Source organism: Solea solea, chromosome 1 (genome assembly GCF_958295425.1).
Source record: "Solea solea chromosome 1, fSolSol10.1, whole genome shotgun sequence".
In the NCBI taxonomy this organism is placed as follows: Eukaryota; Metazoa; Chordata; class Actinopteri; order Pleuronectiformes; family Soleidae; genus Solea; species Solea solea.
Genome location: NC_081134.1, coordinates 37,841,104 through 37,861,532, shown reverse-complemented (window position 1 = coordinate 37,861,532; position 20,429 = coordinate 37,841,104). Strand labels below are relative to the sequence as shown.

At 40.3% G+C, this 20,429-nt stretch overlaps 2 protein-coding genes across 6 annotated transcripts in view; both read left to right on the top strand.

Moving 5' to 3' along the window:
- The first annotated feature begins 534 nt into the window (after positions 1–534).
- tram1 (translocation associated membrane protein 1) lies at positions 535–7,801 on the top strand. The gene is made up of 11 exons (XM_058641085.1): positions 535–850; positions 2,566–2,629; positions 3,568–3,689; positions 3,777–3,893; positions 3,983–4,041; positions 4,111–4,195; positions 4,385–4,455; positions 4,613–4,717; positions 4,795–4,938; positions 5,172–5,323; positions 6,446–7,801. Exons 1-11 carry the CDS (start codon positions 728–730, stop codon positions 6,514–6,516), a joined length of 1,113 nt encoding a protein of 370 aa, XP_058497068.1. The 5' UTR covers positions 535–727; the 3' UTR covers positions 6,517–7,801.
- Positions 7,802–9,037: 1,236 nt separating this feature from the next.
- The window catches only part of ncoa2 (nuclear receptor coactivator 2), a 51,366-nt gene continuing 39,974 nt past the window's right edge, over positions 9,038–20,429 (top strand). For 3 of the 5 annotated variants that reach the window (XM_058623652.1, XM_058623661.1, XM_058623625.1), the window contains exon 1: positions 9,237–9,356. The gene's annotated coding sequence lies outside the window, so the exon portion shown is untranslated. Of the gene's footprint in view, positions 9,086–9,236; positions 9,357–9,568; positions 9,652–20,429 lie in introns of those variants that run through there. The other 2 variants (XM_058623634.1, XM_058623642.1) reach the window with 2 other exon arrangements.

The window sequence follows — 20,429 nt, the reverse complement described above, 5'->3', positions numbered from 1 at the left end:
ATCATGTCCAAATATGTGCTTATTCACATATGTTATGTGTTATGTTTAATGTCTGTTTTTTTGTTGTTGTTTTTTTTACCTCATTTGTAATCATATTTCTTTAGAAAGGGACAGTGAACAGTGAAACTAACCTTTTGCTGTCTGTCTGTCTATCTGTCTGTCTGTCTGTCTGTCTATCTATCTATCTATCTATCTATCTATATATATATATATATATATATATATATATACATATATGCATATATACATAGAGAATAGAATAGAATAGAAATACTTTATTCATCACCAAGGGGAAATTGTTTTAATATATACACATATATATATATATATATAGATATATATAAATATCGGGAAAAAAACTGCTATTATTTTTTTATTTGTATTACATAATGCTGTATTAAACAACAGACTTCTTGGTGTCTGCAGACAGGTAAAATGTGTCCTCCACACTTCTAGGTGGCGACATGGAGCCTCAGCTGTTCCTGTCCTGTGCGTAAAGAGAGTTGGGTCAGGCGCAGCGGCTCTCTTTCCCCGTGGACCCTCCCACTACAGAAGAGTGACACGCCATTCAATCGCTGCCTGGCCCTGCGCTTGTAGGAATCAGAAGGGAGCGCTGCGCGAAGGCTAGTAACAAAAAAAAGAAAGAAGCATATCTGCTGGGAAAACTGAACTACATCCGCGCTACGAGAAGCAAAAAGAAAAGAAAGTTGAACCGAATCACGGCGAAATGGGGATTCGAAAAAAGGCGAACAAGAACCCACCGGTGCTGAGCCACGAGTTTGTCATCCAGAACCATGCAGACATTGTTTCGTGTGTTGCTATGGTGTTCCTCCTCGGGCTCATGTTTGAGGTGAGTTCACGTGTTGAATGCTTCTCCGTGGTGTGGGGGCATGCAGCGGTGTTGGACTGGCACAGTGGACACAGCTGTGAGGAGACACAGGTCTGTTCATCTGCTGTGCTGGTAACTGACATGGCTGTCTGACCTGGTCTTCACTGCTTCCTCCTGTGACTTAAAGTTTTCTGTTTTCTTTTCTTTTATTTGTATTTTTATTTTTATTCCTCTCGCCGCCTCTGTGGCTTATTCTTGCACCTTAATGTTTTCCCGGCACAAGTTATTTCCCTGCTTTTAAAACCAAAGCAACGTAGGAAGTTGTGTTTACTTTCCGTCTGGCTGCATCCAATGTTGAAATCTTTCACCCACGGGCCCGCGGTGTGACCACGAAAGAACAAAGTAACTCGTGGACAACACTGAGAGGGAGTGTGTGAGTGAGTGTGTCTGTGTGTGTGTGTTAGTGTACGTGTTATTCCGCAGCCGTGCATCATTGTATCGATCCTCCTCGTCACCATATTGTGCAACAACGATCCAGACTCGCTTAGTTTATGTGTTACGTGGCAATCACACAGCGACTGTCTGAGTGAGAGTCTGTCATCACTGAAAACCCCGCTCGACTTCAAACCCCCAACTTCTCCTTTATGGCGAGTCAAATAACGCTGGAGCCCACGCGCGTGGACGTGTTCGTACACACTCCAAACTCCCCCCGCTGAAGGGAAACAATACTTTCACACAAAGTTGTGTCCATTTTTTTTCACATTACTCCGAGCAGCGGCGCCAGCAGAGTCAAGTATCCTCCTAATTAAAACTGCTTCCTGTTTTTGTTTTCCAAAATAAGAGCCCTTTTGATATGCGAGGGTGATTTATTGTATTTATTTATTTTAAGTTACATCTTAGTTATTTTAACAACATATATTTTTATACAGTGCTTAACACATGTATTAGACCACCACCCAAGGCCACAGCTGCCCTAAATTAACCGCATTCATATTTTTTTATGTTAATACACCAGTATGTAGAAGCTTTTTCACCGAAACGATGTTTTTAATGCTTAAATGCTAAATTATTATTGTTATCCACAAAGTTTGAAATGTACTGTTTCATTTTATTTTTTTATAAAAAACATTATTTATTGTTATTTTGTTATTTTTTGATTAAGATGTCAAATTATAGTTATTTACTAATACATACTAATAGTAAATATAGTTACTTACTAAATAATGCTCAAATTTGGGTTTAAATGGGTGAATTTAGTTTATGCCAAATAAATAAGAATAAAAAAAATGTTAGTTTTAAAACACATTTTTGAAAGATTTCTAAAATATTTCTTTTGTCGTTCTTCTCTGACAGCTCTAGTCTCCTTTTCGCACTCTAATACATTGTACATAAATTATATTATATTTACTTGTAATTTTGTATCTATTTATTGATTTGCTTCCTGTTTTTTTCACTTCCCAAAACCCATAAAAATATGTTTGCTCAAGTTTTATTAAATTTCCTTCTGTTGTTCCACAATAATGCAATGCATGTTTCCCGTATATTCTCTTAATTTGATTTAGGTTTAAGGTTAAATCAAATTTGTCACCTTTCACCCAAAGAATCATTGACATGTAAAGATAACTCTCCGTGTTTTGGTGTCTGTAAATACATGTGACCCTTGTGACCTGTTGTATAGTTTGATCAGAAGTGTCTCCATGCTCTCCTCACCGACATGTTTTGTCGTCCATCCACAGGTCACCTCGAAGTTTGCAGTGTTGTTCATAACCGTCCAGTACAATGTCACCATTTCCACAAACGGTAAGTGAAATATTGAATGCGTTTGTCTTTAAACGCATCATTTAGCGTCTTGTTTGAGTCGTCCCGCTGAAAGCCTCTCATTAGGATTCTGGAGCAGTACACGTGTGGCCTTACACAAACTCATTTGAGAGCTCCTTTTTTTTTTTTTTTTCTCCCACTGGTGCTAAATTTAGTCTGCCTGATTTATAAAGTTCTCTTGTGGCAAGGTTGTGCCGGGCAAATTTGGGCTAAGGTGTAATATAGGCCTCTCATTTCAAGGTTATAAATTGTGGTTTGAGGCGGGTTGGTGTGCAAGCTGTAAGCTGGTGATTAAGTTATCTGTGCGACGGTGCCACTTACCTGACTGTCGTCTATTTACAACCTTTATCTAACAAAACAAAGAACATGCCGCAGCACATATATAACTCCGCTCAGTGAAACTAAGTCAGTGTTTTTTTCCTTTATCGCTGCTGCCGACTTTTACAAATGACTGAATTGGTTTCTCTGTGTGCTTGCATAAACCTTGAGTCAAGAGCTTCCTCAAACTACTTGATGGAAGCTGCCCTCGCGTATCACCACTCGCACAGAGAGTGCTGCAGCGCTTCACGGTCATTTGTGGTGCTCAAATATGGAGTCGACGGGCTGAATGTATAATGTGTGACTTTGGAGAAGCAGGAAAAAGCTGCGTGCGTAAGAAAAGTTGGCGTGCACATGCAGCGTTTTTCCGCTGTGGTGTCAAACTGCCCAGTCAAGAATCGCGAATCCAAATGCACAGCTTGAACATGATCAGACTTGTAAGTCGGTGGAAGTCAAGTGGCGTAGCGTTTCGGGGTATGATTCAGGAACCTGTGTTGAGTGCGTATATTTGATACTTCTCAGAAACGATTGTTTTTTTTGGTTTTTTTTTAACCGTGGTCAACGTGATGACTCTGCATGTCTTGTGTGTGTATGTGCTGCAGAAGGCCCAGAGGAGACAGCTGTGAACCACTTCCACCATGGCATCAAGGACTTGGCCACTGTCTTCTTCTACATGCTGGTGGCCATCATCATGCATGCCATTATTCAGGAATATGTGCTTGACGTAAGTCGGAGAAACACGTACACACACACACATGCACCTTTATCTGCAAACCTCTTCTGCATACTTTACTTTTGTTGTTCTTGGCAGAAAATCAACCGGAAGAAACACTTCTCCAAAACCAAACACAGCAAGTTTAATGAGTCGGGACAACTCGGCGCGTTCTACTTTTTCTCCTTTGGTTGGGGCGCGAGCATCCTTCTCTCTGTATGTACAGTCGCACCCTTTTGTTTACAAGTGTCATAAACCCTTCAAACTGTCCGTGATTGTAATTTTTGTGCCTTTTTTGCCTTAAGGAAAACTTCCTATCCAATCCAGTCACCCTGTGGGAGGGATATCCCCATACACTGATGCCGTAAGTGTTGTTGACTCAAGTTGAAGCCGTGACTTCATATACATTTTAAAAACTTGTTGTTTCGTTCAGATTCCAGATGAAATTCTACTTGATTTGCCAGCTCAGCTACTGGCTGCATGCTCTCCCGGAACTCTATTTCCAGAAGACAAAGAAGGTAAGCCAGTGATTTTTTTTTTTTTTTTTGAATAGTTTGTCTGTCTGTTGCTTTTGTTTGGCTCCCTGAGGCTATTTCCTGTCGGACTTCCTTGGTTATATTTGAATTGTTCCAAAGAATCATTGTCCTTTCACTTAAATCCTGCTGTAAATATGTTGGCCCTGACGTCCTCTTGTCTGTGCTCTCCAGGAGGATATTCCACGCCAGCTTGTGTATGTTTTCCTGTACCTGGTCCACATTGCGGGCGCCTACATTCTGAAGTAAGAGCTGCCATTATGCCATTACACAAAGCCTGAAGTTATGTGTCTGACAAGGGACGTTTGTCGTGTTTGCTCATTGCACAACCTCTGCTGACCGTCCTGTGTAATAATAATAATAATAATAATAATAATAATACTTTTTTCCTGTTTTTTTTAGCCTGAACCGTCTATGTCTGGTCCTGCTCGTGTTGCACTACTTTGTCGAGTTGCTCTTCCATGTTTCGCGTCTGATCTACTTCAGCAACGAAAACAGACAAATGGGGTGAGTTCTCTAGGTTCAGATAGAGATAAATTATTTGTTAAGAATTTGTGACACTTAAGACGTCTCGTGTCTTCCAGTTTCACCCTATGGGCCGTACTGTTTGTCCTCGCACGGCTGCTCACCCTGTCCTTGTCCGTCCTCACCGTGGGCTTCGGCCTCGCCAACGCTGACAATCAAGGCTTTGATCTGGCCGCAGGAAACTTTAATGTTCTCTTTGTGCGGTAAGGAACAGCAGTCGTACAAAAAGGAAAAAGTGTAGCATTGTAAGACATCTAGAAAGAAGCACTAAAAATGACAGAACTCAACTTCTCCACTATAATTAGTCCATTTGAATATCGAGTCTCTGACATTAGTTCTCCCTTTTTGCACATTATCTTAGTGTCATAGTGCGACACACACATACTTGTGTAATGACCCTTGTGAGTCTCTAATCTGTTTCCCTCTTTCCTTGTAGGATAACTGTCCTGGCTGCCGTCTGCCTCACTCAGGCCTTCATGATGTGGAAATTTATCAACTTTCAGCTGCGTCGGTGGAGAGAGCATGCCCAGGCTCAGACCATGAAAAAGAAACAGGCGCCTTCCAAGAGCAAATCGAAGAAGGACAAAGGTGAGGGAACGGGGAAATTTGAGCTGGAGAGTGTTTACTTATTTATGAAGAATCCCCTCTGCAAAAAAAAAAAAATTCCAAAACACACACCGTTTAAATCTGCTGCCAGTGAAATACATTATTTAAAATACTTTTTTTTACAAATATGATTCACAATATGAGAGGCAATGGTCATTTTTGCATTTGGATAACATATTTAAAATGATTACTGTGTGATATTTGTGCTCAAAGATGGTTTTTCAGTCTGTAGGACCATTTTTAATCTAAGATAGACTGAATTTTTCAGATAAAAACAGTCTGTGTCAAGATGTTTCAGATCCGTATCAAACGTATCCAATTTATTTATAAAGCACATTTAAAAAAAAAACAAAAAACACTAGATTAAAGACTAGATTAGCACTAGATTAAATAAATAACCAGATGTAAAAAAAAATAAATAACAGACTTAAAACATGAGAGTAGACAGTGACATCTCACCCAGGAAAAGAGTCATTTGCATCCACACCAGCACGTCTTAAAATGCAAATCATATGATTATTTGGTTACACTGTGCATGAACGTGCCGGTGTAAATGGGAAGTTGTTGATTCTCTTCCGAGCAGTCGTTTGTTTAGTCTAAGAATCTCCTACTAATGAAAGAAGACAACGGTGATGAGTAAGAACAAGGATTTCTGTGAAACTGAAACAGAAAATAAGTGTTTCCCAGCTGACGGCCGAGCTGTGGCTGATAAGAAGCAATCAGGAAGTGAAAGCGGGCCACTGCCTCAAACGCCTCTGCCTCTTCACACTAAAATGGAGGTAGCGTTTAGGGATGAGTATCGGTCAAAGTCACTCACTGTAAAAATGTAAATTAAAAAAAAAAGTAAAGCTAAAAACTTAAGTACTTTAGCTGAGTCATGTCTGGGATGTTTATTTCTTCTTTTTGGGAGGAATAATGTTTGCTACACAGTTGGCGGAATTATGTCTTTGAAATGACTCTGCAGTCTGCGAGTAAATCTTCTCAAGTATCCCACAACACTTAAATCATTCAGGAGACATCAGGGGCGGTATCTTTTTAAATGAAACCCTCCACGCTTAGAGACACTTTACACGGCACTGACTTTGATGTGTTCTTCATCTCCAGCTAATGGAGTAAACGGAGTGACCTCCCATGGAGCGGATTCACCAAAAGCAAGAAAAGAGAAGTCATCGTAAACACATTCCCCTGAGCTCGTCCCGCCGTCTCTCCCTCCCTGTGCCTCCACGTCTGCGTTCAACCGACAGATCCTCCACCTCACCACCACCACCACCACCACCGTTGCATTTGTGACTCCCACACAGTGACTGCCCTCCCAGCTGGATCTCATGGGCACCGAATGCGTTTAGCTTTGCTTGTTCGCCAGCCGTTCCAGCGCACCGTGATTTAACATTTCCAGTGAAAAGCAAACTAATTGAAAAAAAAAAAAATAGAAATCAACTATTAAAAACAAAAAAAAAAGTACAGTTATATTTAAAAAGAAGTGCCTATTGATTGATACAGATTGTTTTGTACAGGATGTGTTTAATTTTAAGAATTTCAGGAATGATGACATCAGTGTTAGAAATTTCTCCTTAGTCATGCCTTTCCTAAATACTGTGTTTTCCGGTTTATATTTAATTTCTTTTTTTGCCTTTAAAATGTGTAGCCCGGTTTCCCCTGACTTCAGTTTATTAATTTGTCCCTGTCGTGACTGGAGGTTGTGTACAAGCTTCTTATATTCTTCTCCTTTGTAATATTAACACCACGGCCTATTCAAACCCACACAGGAAGAAAACATTGTTGGTGTTTTCATTGCGTCACTCACACCACACCTTAAACAGAAGACAGAATGTGGAAGTAATACATAACATCCAGTCATTGCTAGAATACTGGAGAATGCCGGTCCAGTATTCTGCAACTAGATTCACGTTTAATGTCAAATATTTGGATTTTGGAACAGTTTTGTAATGACGGCAGAAAGAATTTTATCAGAGAGTTAAAAAAAACAACGACATTGGATAAAACTTCGATGGAACCTTGTGTGCCCATCTTCTCTTGTAGTGAAAGCGGAATGGGTTTGTTGTGTTTGTGTGACCCGGTGTATTACTGCTAACCTGAAAGCGTCCATGAGAATGATTTGTCGTCGAAGAATCGGACTGGGACGTTTGGCTCTCACCCTCGCCCTCTATATGGACTGTGCCAAACGAGCCTGATTGACCTGATGTTGATAAATGTCTTCTTACTTACATGCCATCAAACTAATTTACAAAGCTATGGTGTGCAGTCGTGTCGTCACGATCAATCACCTAGTTAACACTGGCTTTTTTTCTAAAAGGAATAAATCAAATTTGCAAAATGTAGGTTCATAACTGTGAGTCACGTTGCCTCTGGCAGTGCATCAGAGGTGGTTGCGTTGTCTTTGACTTGTCCTGAGGGTTTATCCATCTTGTAAAGGAATAAAATGTTTTATTGAAAAAAAGAGTCATCAGATTTTTATTTTATTGCAGTTGTCACTTTATACTTTACCCATCTGATATACTGTCCTAAGAAATGTGAATTTTTCCCTCTTAAGTTTAGATTCAAATGTATAATTGAAAAGATAATGAACGTATTATCAATCTCCAGGGACTGTAATCATCTAAATCTGATGAATGATGACAAAGTCTTTATATTTTCTTTTCTTTTCTCTTAAATTAAAGCATACTATTAAAGAAATGTAAGATTTAAGGTGAAATTCAAAATAAAAATCATATAACCTAAGACTACTGCCAAAAAATTGAAAATTAAATGTACTATAATTAACAGTAAAAGGGAGGATTTTACATTTAATTATGCATATATTATTCATTCGGTATCAGTCACTGTCAAGATAAATCAGAATGACTTTACATGCCGTAAAACATTGAAAAGCACATTGAAATGAACTTGTGTACATTTTATTTTGAAATTTAAATTCCCCACAGAACTGGTTAAACATAAAAAAATGTGAGAGCGGAAGCAGCTGCCTTGAAAGTATCAACATGTTTGCCTGTTTGTTTTGTCGTGTTACGCTACTGCTAAATGAAGACGTGTAAAAAAAGCAACGTGACGTGAGGCGCGCACTTCACCTGTTTGCCACACGGTGGCGGTGTTGCCCGGGTTTTGACCCGCAGAAAACGCCTGCGTGCTGTTTTGCTTTGACTCACTGACAGTGATAGTTGTTGAGCAGACGCTGGAGCCAACTGAATAAAAATAGGACGCAGAGTTTATTCAAATGTATCCAAAGCATGTAACGTTTTTGAAGCATCTTCGCTCACTAATTTCAAACCAACGTTGTTCAAACACCAATAATTGCACTTTCCTTCTCACCTATAGTCGCTACCAATGATTACAAGTGTTATAAACACTGTATTACCCTAACATGTACTGTTATGTCGTGATTTTAAGTGATACCATTACCAGCATTTTTTTATTTGCTGCATGTCCCTTAAAGCAGCCTTATTTTTATTGGCTGACATAAATCTTTATTATTACCTTAAATACGCACTCATTTTGAGTGGGCAGTAGTTACACTGAACTAAGTGTATTATTAAGTGTGACTTTTATTTAAAAAAAAATTAATAATAGAAATAGAGGGGGTGGGTCACAGTTTGACCATATTGTTTTTTAAAAAACCACGACCACAAGTTTAAACATAACTGACATTCGTTAAACAGCTGTTAGTGGCTGACACGTTAAGTGTTCAAAAAAGTGATGCCGCAGAGTCACTTTGGCGTGTACTGTTGGGTAAGTATGTTATAACAGGTAAAAGGGGGAAAACGCCACGAACCCGGGCGGTAAAGTGAGCTGATAGAGCTGCTACAGCCCCGTGATGTGGTTTGGTGTGGGGGAGGATAGCATAGCACCAGCCAGATAAACACTCAGTATTGGTTTGCAGAGCAGGAGTAACATGGCGGCACAGTTAGCCAGCAGAAATGTTGTTTCGCTGCCGCGAAGGTCAGAGCTGCTTCTCTTAAACGGGATTTAACAGCGAGGACACAGCGGGAAGTATTAAAACGTAAGTAAACACACGCTTTAGTGCTCACATTCGAGACGGTCTGAATGTTTTGGTTGTGAAACCCATGAGCGAGGTGTTCAATCTCGGTTGTGTGTCTGTTTGGCACGGTCTCTCGCTTCGGCGCTAGCATATTAGCAGGCGCTAGCTTCTTGGCTAAGCTCGCCGCTTGTGTCAATAGTGTTTTCTGCAGCAAACTCAACAGACAGCGAGCTCGCTACGGGAATTATTGCAGTGTTTATTCGCGCTTTTCACTTGCTGTCATGTGTGGCCGCGAATGTGCTGAGCGCAAAGTGAGGTATAGCGTGCACAATACTTTTATACGGCAATGTTGTTTTTTTGTGCTGAGTGTGCGAGTGACTGTGCACTCAACACCGGGCGAAGTTCGCCAGTGTAGCAGCTGAGTTAGCATGCTAGCAGTGTAGCTGCAGGCTAGCGCTGCTGTTTGATCGCGATGACAGAAAAAGAAAGTGAGTCAGGACTCGGGACAGTTCTGTACACCATGTGTTTGAGCGGGCTGTTAACCCGGGTTGTTGTTGTGTTAACCGTGTCCCTGTTACTACTTGCTTGGACGGGTAAGCAGTTGAAATACCCTGCCTTTGCTCGACAGACAGCGACCACTCTCATCTCTGTTTTTGCTGAACTAATGTTTTTCTTGTGTTTGGCTGGCGTTGTTGTGCATTGTGGAGGTGCTCATCTGACCGCGGACTTGTTAGCAGCAAAAACACAGTGTTCGCGCGTTGGACTCTCGAAGCAGTCGTTTTAAACGTTTTCGAAATGTAAAGGGAAAAGTGTTCATAAAGTTCTAGGTGGAGGATAGGACGGAAGGACTGCGTGGTACTTGCATCTTGTGGCATTACTCTGCAAAATCACAAAAAAATAATACTTTAATTAAATGTGTTGTTCGCTGTTAGATGTACACGCACGCTCCATTAATTAGACATGGTGTTTTATGGAATATAGGGGATGCTCTATGTAAATTACAAGGCACTAATGCAGTATGGAGGAATGTAGCGCAGGGGAGGGGGGTTGACTTGTGTGTTGCGTTTTTGTGCCTGCCTGCCTCGAGAGTGCTTTGCTCTGCTTCTATAGAAACTCTCTTGCTTGACTGATCTGGGACTATACGAGCAGACAGCTTGCGCCATTTCAGCGATTGTCAGCGCTGCTCTCAGTAATGCTGGAGGAACGCACCCCGTGAAACCAGTTGAACAGTTTCTGTTGCGTCACCCTGCCCACCTGATGGTGTACGGCATTCGTGTCATATCATTGACATGAGATGCAACATCTGTGTTTCTTTGGCTGCGACTTCTGGGCCTCTTTGCACATGCAGTGTGGTGGATTTCAGTCAGATGTACACCTGTATGCGAGCACAGCAAACTACCAACATAATGTAAAACAATCGTTTTTTGTTACGTGCCTCGTGTTTCCCATTAATCCCACACATGGTGTAAAAGGAGGGTCTCAAAGATGTGTTTAATGCATGCATTCATCCATGTCTTCTGTCAACTGACAACACCTCTCCTAACAGCCCAGAAAGCCTGTTATCTGAAGGGGAGAGTGCCTGAAGTTGTTGACTTATTTGTGTGCGGTAAAACAAAACATACAAGTTTTTGTGCATCAGTTTGGCCTTGGGAGATGGGACTAGTGCAATTTGCTCCTTAGCTGTGTTTTTAATTTTGAGTGTGTGTGTGTTTGATAAGGACATGAAGCAGACATATTACGTATGTAAATCACTCTTTTTTTACTTTAGGGGGTGCAGTGTTTACCCCTAGGTGTTGTTTTGTTTTCAAAGTTGAATCGTACTAGACTGTTAGATAATCGTATAGCTGGGCTTTTGTTCTTGTCATTTCAAATTAGCAACACATAAATGCCTCTCAGGATTGTGACTCGTGACAATCCAGGAATTCATACCAGCATGTATGCAGTTTCATGGATGATAAGTGACCGGATGTTTTTTCCCCACATTCGCTCGCTGCAGTTCACGTAATGTATATTGCATACACAATGTAAATTATATCTATAGTAACGAATATGTGGCAGAGAGAAATTATTTATTCTAACTAGACACTTTTTACTCGTCTCTCCCCCCCCAATCTCAGTGTTGTCTTCACACAGCCTTGTCTTTCTAAGCTTCCCCTTTTGTCTTTTAAAACAAAGTTGTATGTTCCCATGTATTTGGAGAGAAAATTATTATCTTGTAATCACTGACTTTTGCCCTGTGATAGGTTGTGTTGTTGCATCACCTGAGTGATACTGTAATCATTTGAACCTTGTTCTGCTCCTGCTTTGGTTGTTTTCTGTCAATGTCGGACAAATAAGCTAGTGTGGTAGTGAGGCTGTTCTACTTTAACAAACCACACTGCCAAATGTAAGACTTTTATGCCTTTGTACTCTACAAATCTTTACAAATCAGTTCATGCATATTGAGGTGAAGATATTGGTTTCAGCTTCTCCAAAGTGAATATTTGCTGGTTTATATTAACCTACTATTATTGTAAACTGAATATTTTGGGGGTTTTGAGTTTTTGTTGGACAGAGCAACATTTGTCCCAGTTGAATGATTTTAGAGGTCCTCTGTGTACACTATACTGTGAACTAGCATCTCATTTTAACCCCTTTTTCTTCTTTTATTGGTTTGCTGTTAAATTAAGTTAAAATCACTTTGCAAAAAGATTTGCACTCACCTCTGTGCTTTAGCCTCGTGTCTGGATCTCGTTGGCAAAATACTTATATTAAACTCAAATGTTTACTTTAAGAAACACTTTTATTTAAATCGAGAAATCCATTTCTTTAACATGTCCCACTTTACCAGTTATCGTCATTGCTCCTCTCGTTTCCACACACTTTGCTTTGCCAACAACATTAAGTTGACTCATTCGAACCAGGCTGGAAAATGACATCTCTGTCTTTACTGCCTTTGTATGACCACCTCCTGAATACCACCATTACATACCCCTCGGCCTCACACAGGCTCTTTAATATGTACTACTGGGCTTCATTGTAAAAGCAGTGTCAAATGGCAACATCCAGTGCAGAGAGGCTGGTAGGAATCTGGGCTTTCATGAGGATGTTGCAAAGAATTACTGCCTATTCTCAAATCTTTCATTTCCATTTACGTTTCTTTGCTTTTAAAGAAGTGTACTCTAGTCTAACCAGATGTGCTGGTTTATGTTGATCTTTAGATTTCAATTTAATGAATTACATTTAGTAGTTGATACGAAACTATGACGAAGTAGACATTTGTGGGTCAAACTGATGCAGAAGGAACCATGTAGCGTCCACTCAAGTGTAGTTGTAATCGGGTGACACTGTCCATCACACGGTGTGTAAAGCACAGAGTATATGCACCCCCTGTCCCTGATCTCTGTTTGGCTTGTCTCACTGGGCATCTTACCCTGCTGTTTCTGCTTTCTGTTGTCATGGAAACAGCAATGTGACAGATCCCGGGTAGGCGTGAGGGATGAGCTGTGGGGTAATGGCTAGGTTTTTACAGCAGAGAGAGAAGAGAGAGGGAGGGAAACAGCAGAAGACTGAAGCGAGGCAGGGATGTTTGATGGAAAGCTGAGAGGGCTTTGACATGGAAGAGGAGGAGCAGGGAGTATTTACTCCCTCTTTGCTTCGAGGCATGTTGTCATTGTCTTGTTTAGCTGACCTCAAATCAGCTGTCCCATCTATCAGTGCAGAGAGCACATCCTGTCTTGTTAACAGCAGTTTGCGCTGGATTTGAGAGACATGTTCCATGTACGGTGCTCGTTCAACAGTCCTGTGATTTTAGTCTTGCTGTATAAGAATATTAGTAATATTAGGCCTCTACTGCTTCACCTTTAAGATTGCACCCCCAGTGTTGGACCATCAATATGATGTAATAAATAGCCACGGTAGAGTGCACCTCTCAAAAGTAATGTACAAGAATATTAAAGAGCCACTGTATATTGGCAAACAAATGCACCGACGAAGTGTCCTTGACTTCTCTGTGATCATTTTCCTGGCTGGGTAATTTCTTACGGCAGGCATTTAGTGTTATGGCAAGTTATTCGAATGCATTTTAGACCCGAGACGTGTAACATCACACCATAGGCTTCCCTATCCTCTACTCCCGTGGAGAGTCCACCAGGGCTCCAAGGATCTTGAGGCTCACAGGCAATCCAATGATTTCGACAGTCCACACTCCTCTGCTTATGTAGGTCAGCCACAGCAAAGTGCATATTGATCTCCCAAGCTAAATGATATTGTGGTGTCTACTGCTCAGTGCTAAGAAGGTGCCCTTAGACGGTCGGCTTGAACAGAGGAGACAACAGAGGTCGCATGATTGTGTGACAATGCTTCTGCAGCTGTTTTTCCTCACGTGTTAGGCTGGTGTTGCTTATCTGTACAATATGGTGCATGGACTATCTGTTAATATGTTTTTTTGACATGTAAGAAATATCTTATTATTTAAAGGGACTGGGCTTATGTTGCTCTTTTCACAGTCATCAAAGGTGTAATAATACAAAAAGTAAATCAAATTGCACTTATTTAAGGGGGTAAGGTTATGAAAGGGTCTTAAAGATATGAGATGGTGTTGTCTAAATTAATGCACAATAGGATGCAGTCGTAGTTAAAGGTTAGGAAGTGCATCTTAATTTGTGAGAGTGGGTGAATTGCCTTTCCCTCTGCCACAGTGTGTTAGTGGCAGCGGGTGCTTTAGTGAGGGTGCTAGCATGTGGTTGGCACCTTTCCCACTGCCCAGGGTGGAATCCTTGGCAGTGAGGGAGGGAGAGGGAACTTGGATTGAGCAAACTGCCTGCTGGAGTCGGCTGGGTGGTCCAAAAAATATGCAGTGTGTGATTGAGTCCTGAGAAAATGTAGTATACATGGTATACATATGGTGGAGTGCAGGTAAACGACATTTGGTCACCATCAGCTCAGGCTGGACTAAGGTAGTATGGCATGACATGCCCAGCAGTAGCATTTCTCACTCACATGTCATAAAGCCAGAGGAATGTGGGGATTCTGTTTCAGGCTTTTAATTTCTTAACACATCGTGAGGGTCAAATTCTGAGGGACCGTGATCCCTCTCCACCCCTCTTTATCTCTCACTCCCTGCTGACTCAGCAGTGTTCCTACTGTGACCTATAATGTGTTTTTGCTTGCTTTTCCTTATACAGCCTTCAGCGAAGTAGGGGGAATCTCCTGAACGCACCTGCGTTTACTTTCCAATACTGTTACAGCGGGATATACATGGGGCTGATATTATGGCAAAATTATGCACAAACCAATTGACAATAGTACTTGTTATGTTTTTATTAATCACATAGATCATTAAATATCGCACAGGTCCATGTGCCTCGTATCATGCCATGTTAACTCCTACAATGAACGAATCATAACCATTAAGGAGATCACAGTTTAAATGTGTATAAGCTCTTTGTTAAGTTACCTGATGAACATGTGGTCATATCCAGCTGATTATTTTTAATGAACAACTAATCTAGTCCATATACTGTAGTATAATAACTGTTGTCATTTTGCCATAAACGTCCTTTGCTTGATGATTGGTACACTTATCAAAGTACAGAAACAGAACAGGATGTACCTGTTCATTTCTCTAATTCAAAAAGATAAAATGGTAAATGATCTATTTATTTTATTAATAAATAACAATAAAAAAAAGAGAGTAATTGTTCGGTGATGGTCAGCCACAATCGTGGTGATGACAGAAAACATTTCCAATTAGAGCTGCAACTAATGATTATTTATTAACAATAGATAATTTAAGAGTAATTGTTTCAGCCCTATTTCCTTATATACCATATTAAACACATTAAGTACACAGTTAAATAGAACTCATGTATGCATTATACTCACTTCAAGCCTACTCATTGCAATCTTTTCAGCACACAATCACTATTTTAAGATGCATTACAAATGAAATGGATCCCATGATGTGGGCATGTTATATAATTTGGCTAATCAAGACAGCCATCTAGGAGGAATTTATTCTGCTGGTTTGGGATGGAAGCGTGGAATAGTAGATAGATAAAGTTTGCTCAGTGATCGAGCAAACTTGCTGCCATCTGTACATCTTTGTGATTATAAAATAGTTGGCTCATAGACCACAAAAGATTATTTGTGGTCTATATAGAAATTTCTAATATAGAAATTAAGGTGGTTTGTAATCTAATGAAAATGAGTGCATCTTTGATGTTGTTTTGTGTAGGAGGATACTGTAGTTTCTTCAGTTCATCATTTCAGAACTTTCATTGTGTTTTTTTTTTTTTTTAGTTCATGGAATTTATCAACCATAACTGGATACATGTATTAGGGATAGGGTGACAGTTTTTTTAAGGGATCAAAATGCTGTTTCTCTAATTACAAGCGTCATCCCATTAATAAGCATGAGGAAACAAGTGAGACAAGTGGGCCTAATCTAAGTTGTGATAATATCAACAAATATAAGTCATGTATTCACAAACCAGATTCTGTAAATGAAACTTGCACTTCTCGTGGCTACTGAGAAGCCAAGTTTGAGTCATGGTCATGTGATAAACTTTAATTTAAATGTTTGGCTCAAGACCTCAAGGAGCTGTGCAAGGTTATATGAGTATAATCCATTAGTTTATCATGTTGTATCTCAAAAATATGTGGAATTAGTTCAATGTCTACAGAATGCAGAGAAACCACTTTTCTTTCTGATACTGGCTACATTTCTGATAAAACGTTTTCTCCTGATTTATGGCGAAACCTTTCCCCTGCAAAAACATGTTTTTGAATTGTATTTGTGCCTCGTGGACTGCGTGAAAGTGTGCATGTGTTTGTTTGCATGTTACAAGGGCTTGTATTCAAGCCTTTACTCCAGAGATTTGTGGTTTTGGCACCTGAAGATGTGGGCCGTCAAAACAAACCGCTTCCCATCTCATCTGGCAAAAGAGTGCAAAACAAAGGCACTCATTGGACGGAGAATTGCATGAAAGACAGGCAAGTCATAATGTTGTGCTCACTGACAGTTTCTCAGTATATAAACATTTTTATTGGGAGATTAAGAAAATGTAGCAATATGTCATGCTGTTATTCATCTTATTGTCAAAATAGTGCAGTTATGGTTTGTGTACAATGTGCAGGATGTTGTGCTTCATTTGAAGTGAGAGCTTTTATGCACCAGGTGTCATGAAGAATAAGCTTAGTGAAATGAGATTTGCAGTGGAGGGACTTGAAAGCAGTTAGCTGCTGGATGTCTGTGCACAGTTCATTTTGCCTGTGGCCACTAATTTAACCTTCTAAGTTATAAGATCCCTCCCTAGCACCCCTCCTGTGTAATTATTTTCTCTAAAAGTCTGCATTTTTTTTAAAATATACGTCTTTTCAAACTCAGCATTTATAAATCATAAGTTATGGCCATTTGAGTGTCTTATGTCATTTCTGCTGTACAGGTGTCAGATCATGCTCGCAAGAGCTCGTTTATATGTGGCAACATGTTACTGCAGCCTTTAGAAACTTCTGCAGGTTAAACTAGATAAACGAAACAACTTTCGGCTGGTTAACCCAGCAGTGACTCACATAAACTACAAACAACCCTTGGTGCAAAAGGCAGTAGGAACACTGGAGTTGGCTCAACTCTAAAAGATTTTGATGAGTAGATATGTACTTGTTGAGTCCTGAAATAAAAGATAATTTCAGTATTTCTAAACCCACGTTTCAGAAGGAAAATTGCTGGGTTGGGGCCATTATCGGTCCTGTTTGTTTGAACATGGCACATGTGTTTGTTTAATGAATTGCCAATAATTTCAATTTTTTTTATAAATGAACGTTTGTATAAGTGAGTCTTATTTGACCTGACAGGGTTTCACTAGTAGTCAGTGGCAATGGAGTTCATCCGTTCCATTCTTTGGCACCCTTCCCTCCGGGTGTAAAAAAAAATCCGGAGTAAAAAAATAGTACGTTACAGTCAGCTGATTGAAGCCCTCCATTGTTGTCCATTGTGTTGTTGGAGAAGATGTTGAGCATGCGCATACGGCAGAGTGAACCAAGCCAGAGAGACTAAAAAAATGAAATAAAAGTTAACGCAAAGCAAATGGACCAAACCATCTCCAACAAGGATGGTTTGGAGGAGGAGGATGATAATGATGATGGAAATTGCGACTGTGAATGCCAGTGCAAGAGACTGGTAGGATTATGAAGTAGTGTATTGGTTGTTTATATAAAAACACAAGGGTGGTGTTTTGAGATTTTCCCACTCAGGGAACTTTTAAAAAAAAATGCCTTTCAGGGCTCCCAAATCAAAATGCTGATATAATAATAACAATAAAATAAAAAAAACTTTGGTGGGTTCACCTAGGCTTGTTTTTGTATGGACAGTCAAACACAGAGAGAGAGAGAGAAGGCTGTTTGCTCTGTCAGCTCCAATTACATGTTCCACTGTCAGCATTGCTTTTAATCAGGTAATGCTGGGGTTTAAAGTCATCCTTCTATATGTGCTTCACCGATTATCATTACCTTGGTGACACTTTGGTTCACCGGAGCAGAAAAACTAAGGGCATGCTTTCATTTACCTAATTTAAATCTTAATTGAGCTGTTTTTGTTTAGTAGTGTCGGATTTGTCAGACTTCAGTGTGTGAATTCCCTGACGGGCCGAGCATTGGCCTGTCACATTGTTTTAGTCTTTGGCTGATAAAGTGGCATGGTTGTCAGCTGATCTCTTCCCCTCCCCTCCTTGTTAACATGGCACCTCCTTATCCGTACTCTGCTTCCACTGTATAGCCTCGGGCCTCCACAGGAACGAAAGCCTTACAAACTGTGACGGGCAATGAAAGATGGTGGACATACATGCACACACGCACACACAGCGACACAATAGATATGCAGTTGACACGCCGACAAGTCACAAGATGAGCTCCAGATTGTCTCAAAACCACGATACAATCAGCTGTGCATACAAATTGTTCTTTCTGCCCACACACTGCATTTACATGGCTGCTTCAGTGAGACACACATTTGCTTTCTCGTGTCGTTATGACTCACATTTTACAGCGCTAAGTCCTATCAGTCTCATTATGGTTCTGACACATTTGTGTTTACTGTCCCTGAGGTCACAGCTGAAGGAGTTAGCTGTTGCTATTGGAGCAACAGATGTGAGGGCACCTGGCACAGTGTTGCATCTGCATCAGAGAAACCCATTGAAATCTGTTGGCATGGTTTCAAAGTGGAAAAGTAATAGCAATAATGGGAGGATTACCGTTTATGCTGACTTTGCCAAGACATAAACTGTAGTTGTATTCCATATGTCCTACTTGAATCTTGAAAGCTTATAATTTTGACTACACCTATAAAAAATAGTCATAATCGATTAATCTTGTCAATCATTTTCTTGATGAAGCGAGTAATCTTTTGTTTCATAAAATGTCGGAAAATGTTCATCAGTGTTTGTATGTAATTTTATTTTTTTGTTTTTGACAAGACAAATTTATAATAATAATTATAGACTGAAGTCTGGACTGTAGATCTGTCTCAGTCTTACTATCTAATAGTGTTTTCCTGACAGTGGTTCTCTGTAGATATTTTGCACATTTTAACATTTCCACAGATGACCGGGTTCTTATGGTGACTGATGCCTGGTTCATGGATTTAAACCTTGTGCTCTAAAATGAACACACTTCTTAACCTTTTAGCTGTCACAAACTTCATTGTGAAATGTCTGTTTTGTCACCGTATTTCAGATTGTACAGAATGTTTTACTTGAAATCTTTACCATGCTTCACCCAAACGCCAGTCCCTACCAAAAGAGTATTGATTTTTGGTTAGAAAAGCCGTCTTGACCAGACCACAGTGTGACAAGAGCTTTAGGGCCAGGTGTTTTCATTAGGGTCGACAGTAGCCTTGATTCTTATTGAATTAAAGGTCATCAGTGGGCAGTTTAAGAGGCACCCAGCTCCATTGGTGTTTAGCTCCTCTGTGACCCGACCACTTTGGTCGATTTCCAGCATATTTACCCGTTGTCCTCTCTGAACCTGATTAGATGGCTCATTTGCATTATTGGCCCAGCATGGCTGACAAGGCCTTTACCCAGTGGCAACCACCTGCCAACTTTGAGTAAAAGAGAATCTATTCCCAAGATTTGGCTTTATGCAACATTTATGTTCAAGCTGGTCCTGTCACAAATGTGGAGATGTGTTGAAGTGAGCATAAAGGTTGTAAACTGTATGGGTGTGAAATCTGTCATCATTTCAGTGGCTGCATTTTGTTTTTGATATGGGTGCAAAATCCTTTCCCCATCAGTCATATCATCCTTTGATGCTACATTATTGAACATTTATCATGTTGATGAGGCGATGGCTAGAACTGCTCTTCTCTTAAGTGGTACTGATGATGGTGATGACATTTGAGGGTGGTTCTCCAGGTCTTGGACAATCTTCAGTGCATACACACAGTATCTCAGAACGTCGCCATAGAGATGTTGTTGTTCTGAGCTCGTCTTTTTGTTGAAGACATGCACGCACCTCAGCTGGTTCTACATTAAACATAGTAGCAAATATGTCCAGGTCCTTTTTGTTTGCTTTTCATTTCCTGAAGCCCCTCTTCAAATGCCTGAAGGGTTTTTGCCAACTCACCTGCATATTCTTAGGATGTATTTGTTCTCACTGACTGCAGAGTAAAAAAAGTTATCCCTTTTCAGTTGCATAAAGCATGCATTGCCGTCTACAAAACAGTATAGTAATCGCTGGAATTGTATTTGCAGTGTTCAGTTTTCTTTCCCCAAAAATGTGCTATATCAATAATACACTCTGAGACAGTTCTTCAATACAATCTGTCAGGTTTTAGCTTTTCAACTTCTAGTTAATTTAACACCTCCTTGCATTAAACATTGGCCCCCTTTACACCTGACACTAGAATGCATTTTCTGTGATCGGGTAGTACTTTACCAAATGTATTTACACCTGGTCTTAACAAGCGTCTCCTGTGTCCACATCAGGATCCGATTGCCATCCTATCACAGCCATTGCCCCGTATGTAACCTCCCCCTCTTCTTCTGCAAAGACTTCCAACAGCAGACTACAGACTGCATCCCATGTGGGTGTATTTACACCTTTGCATACAGGTGG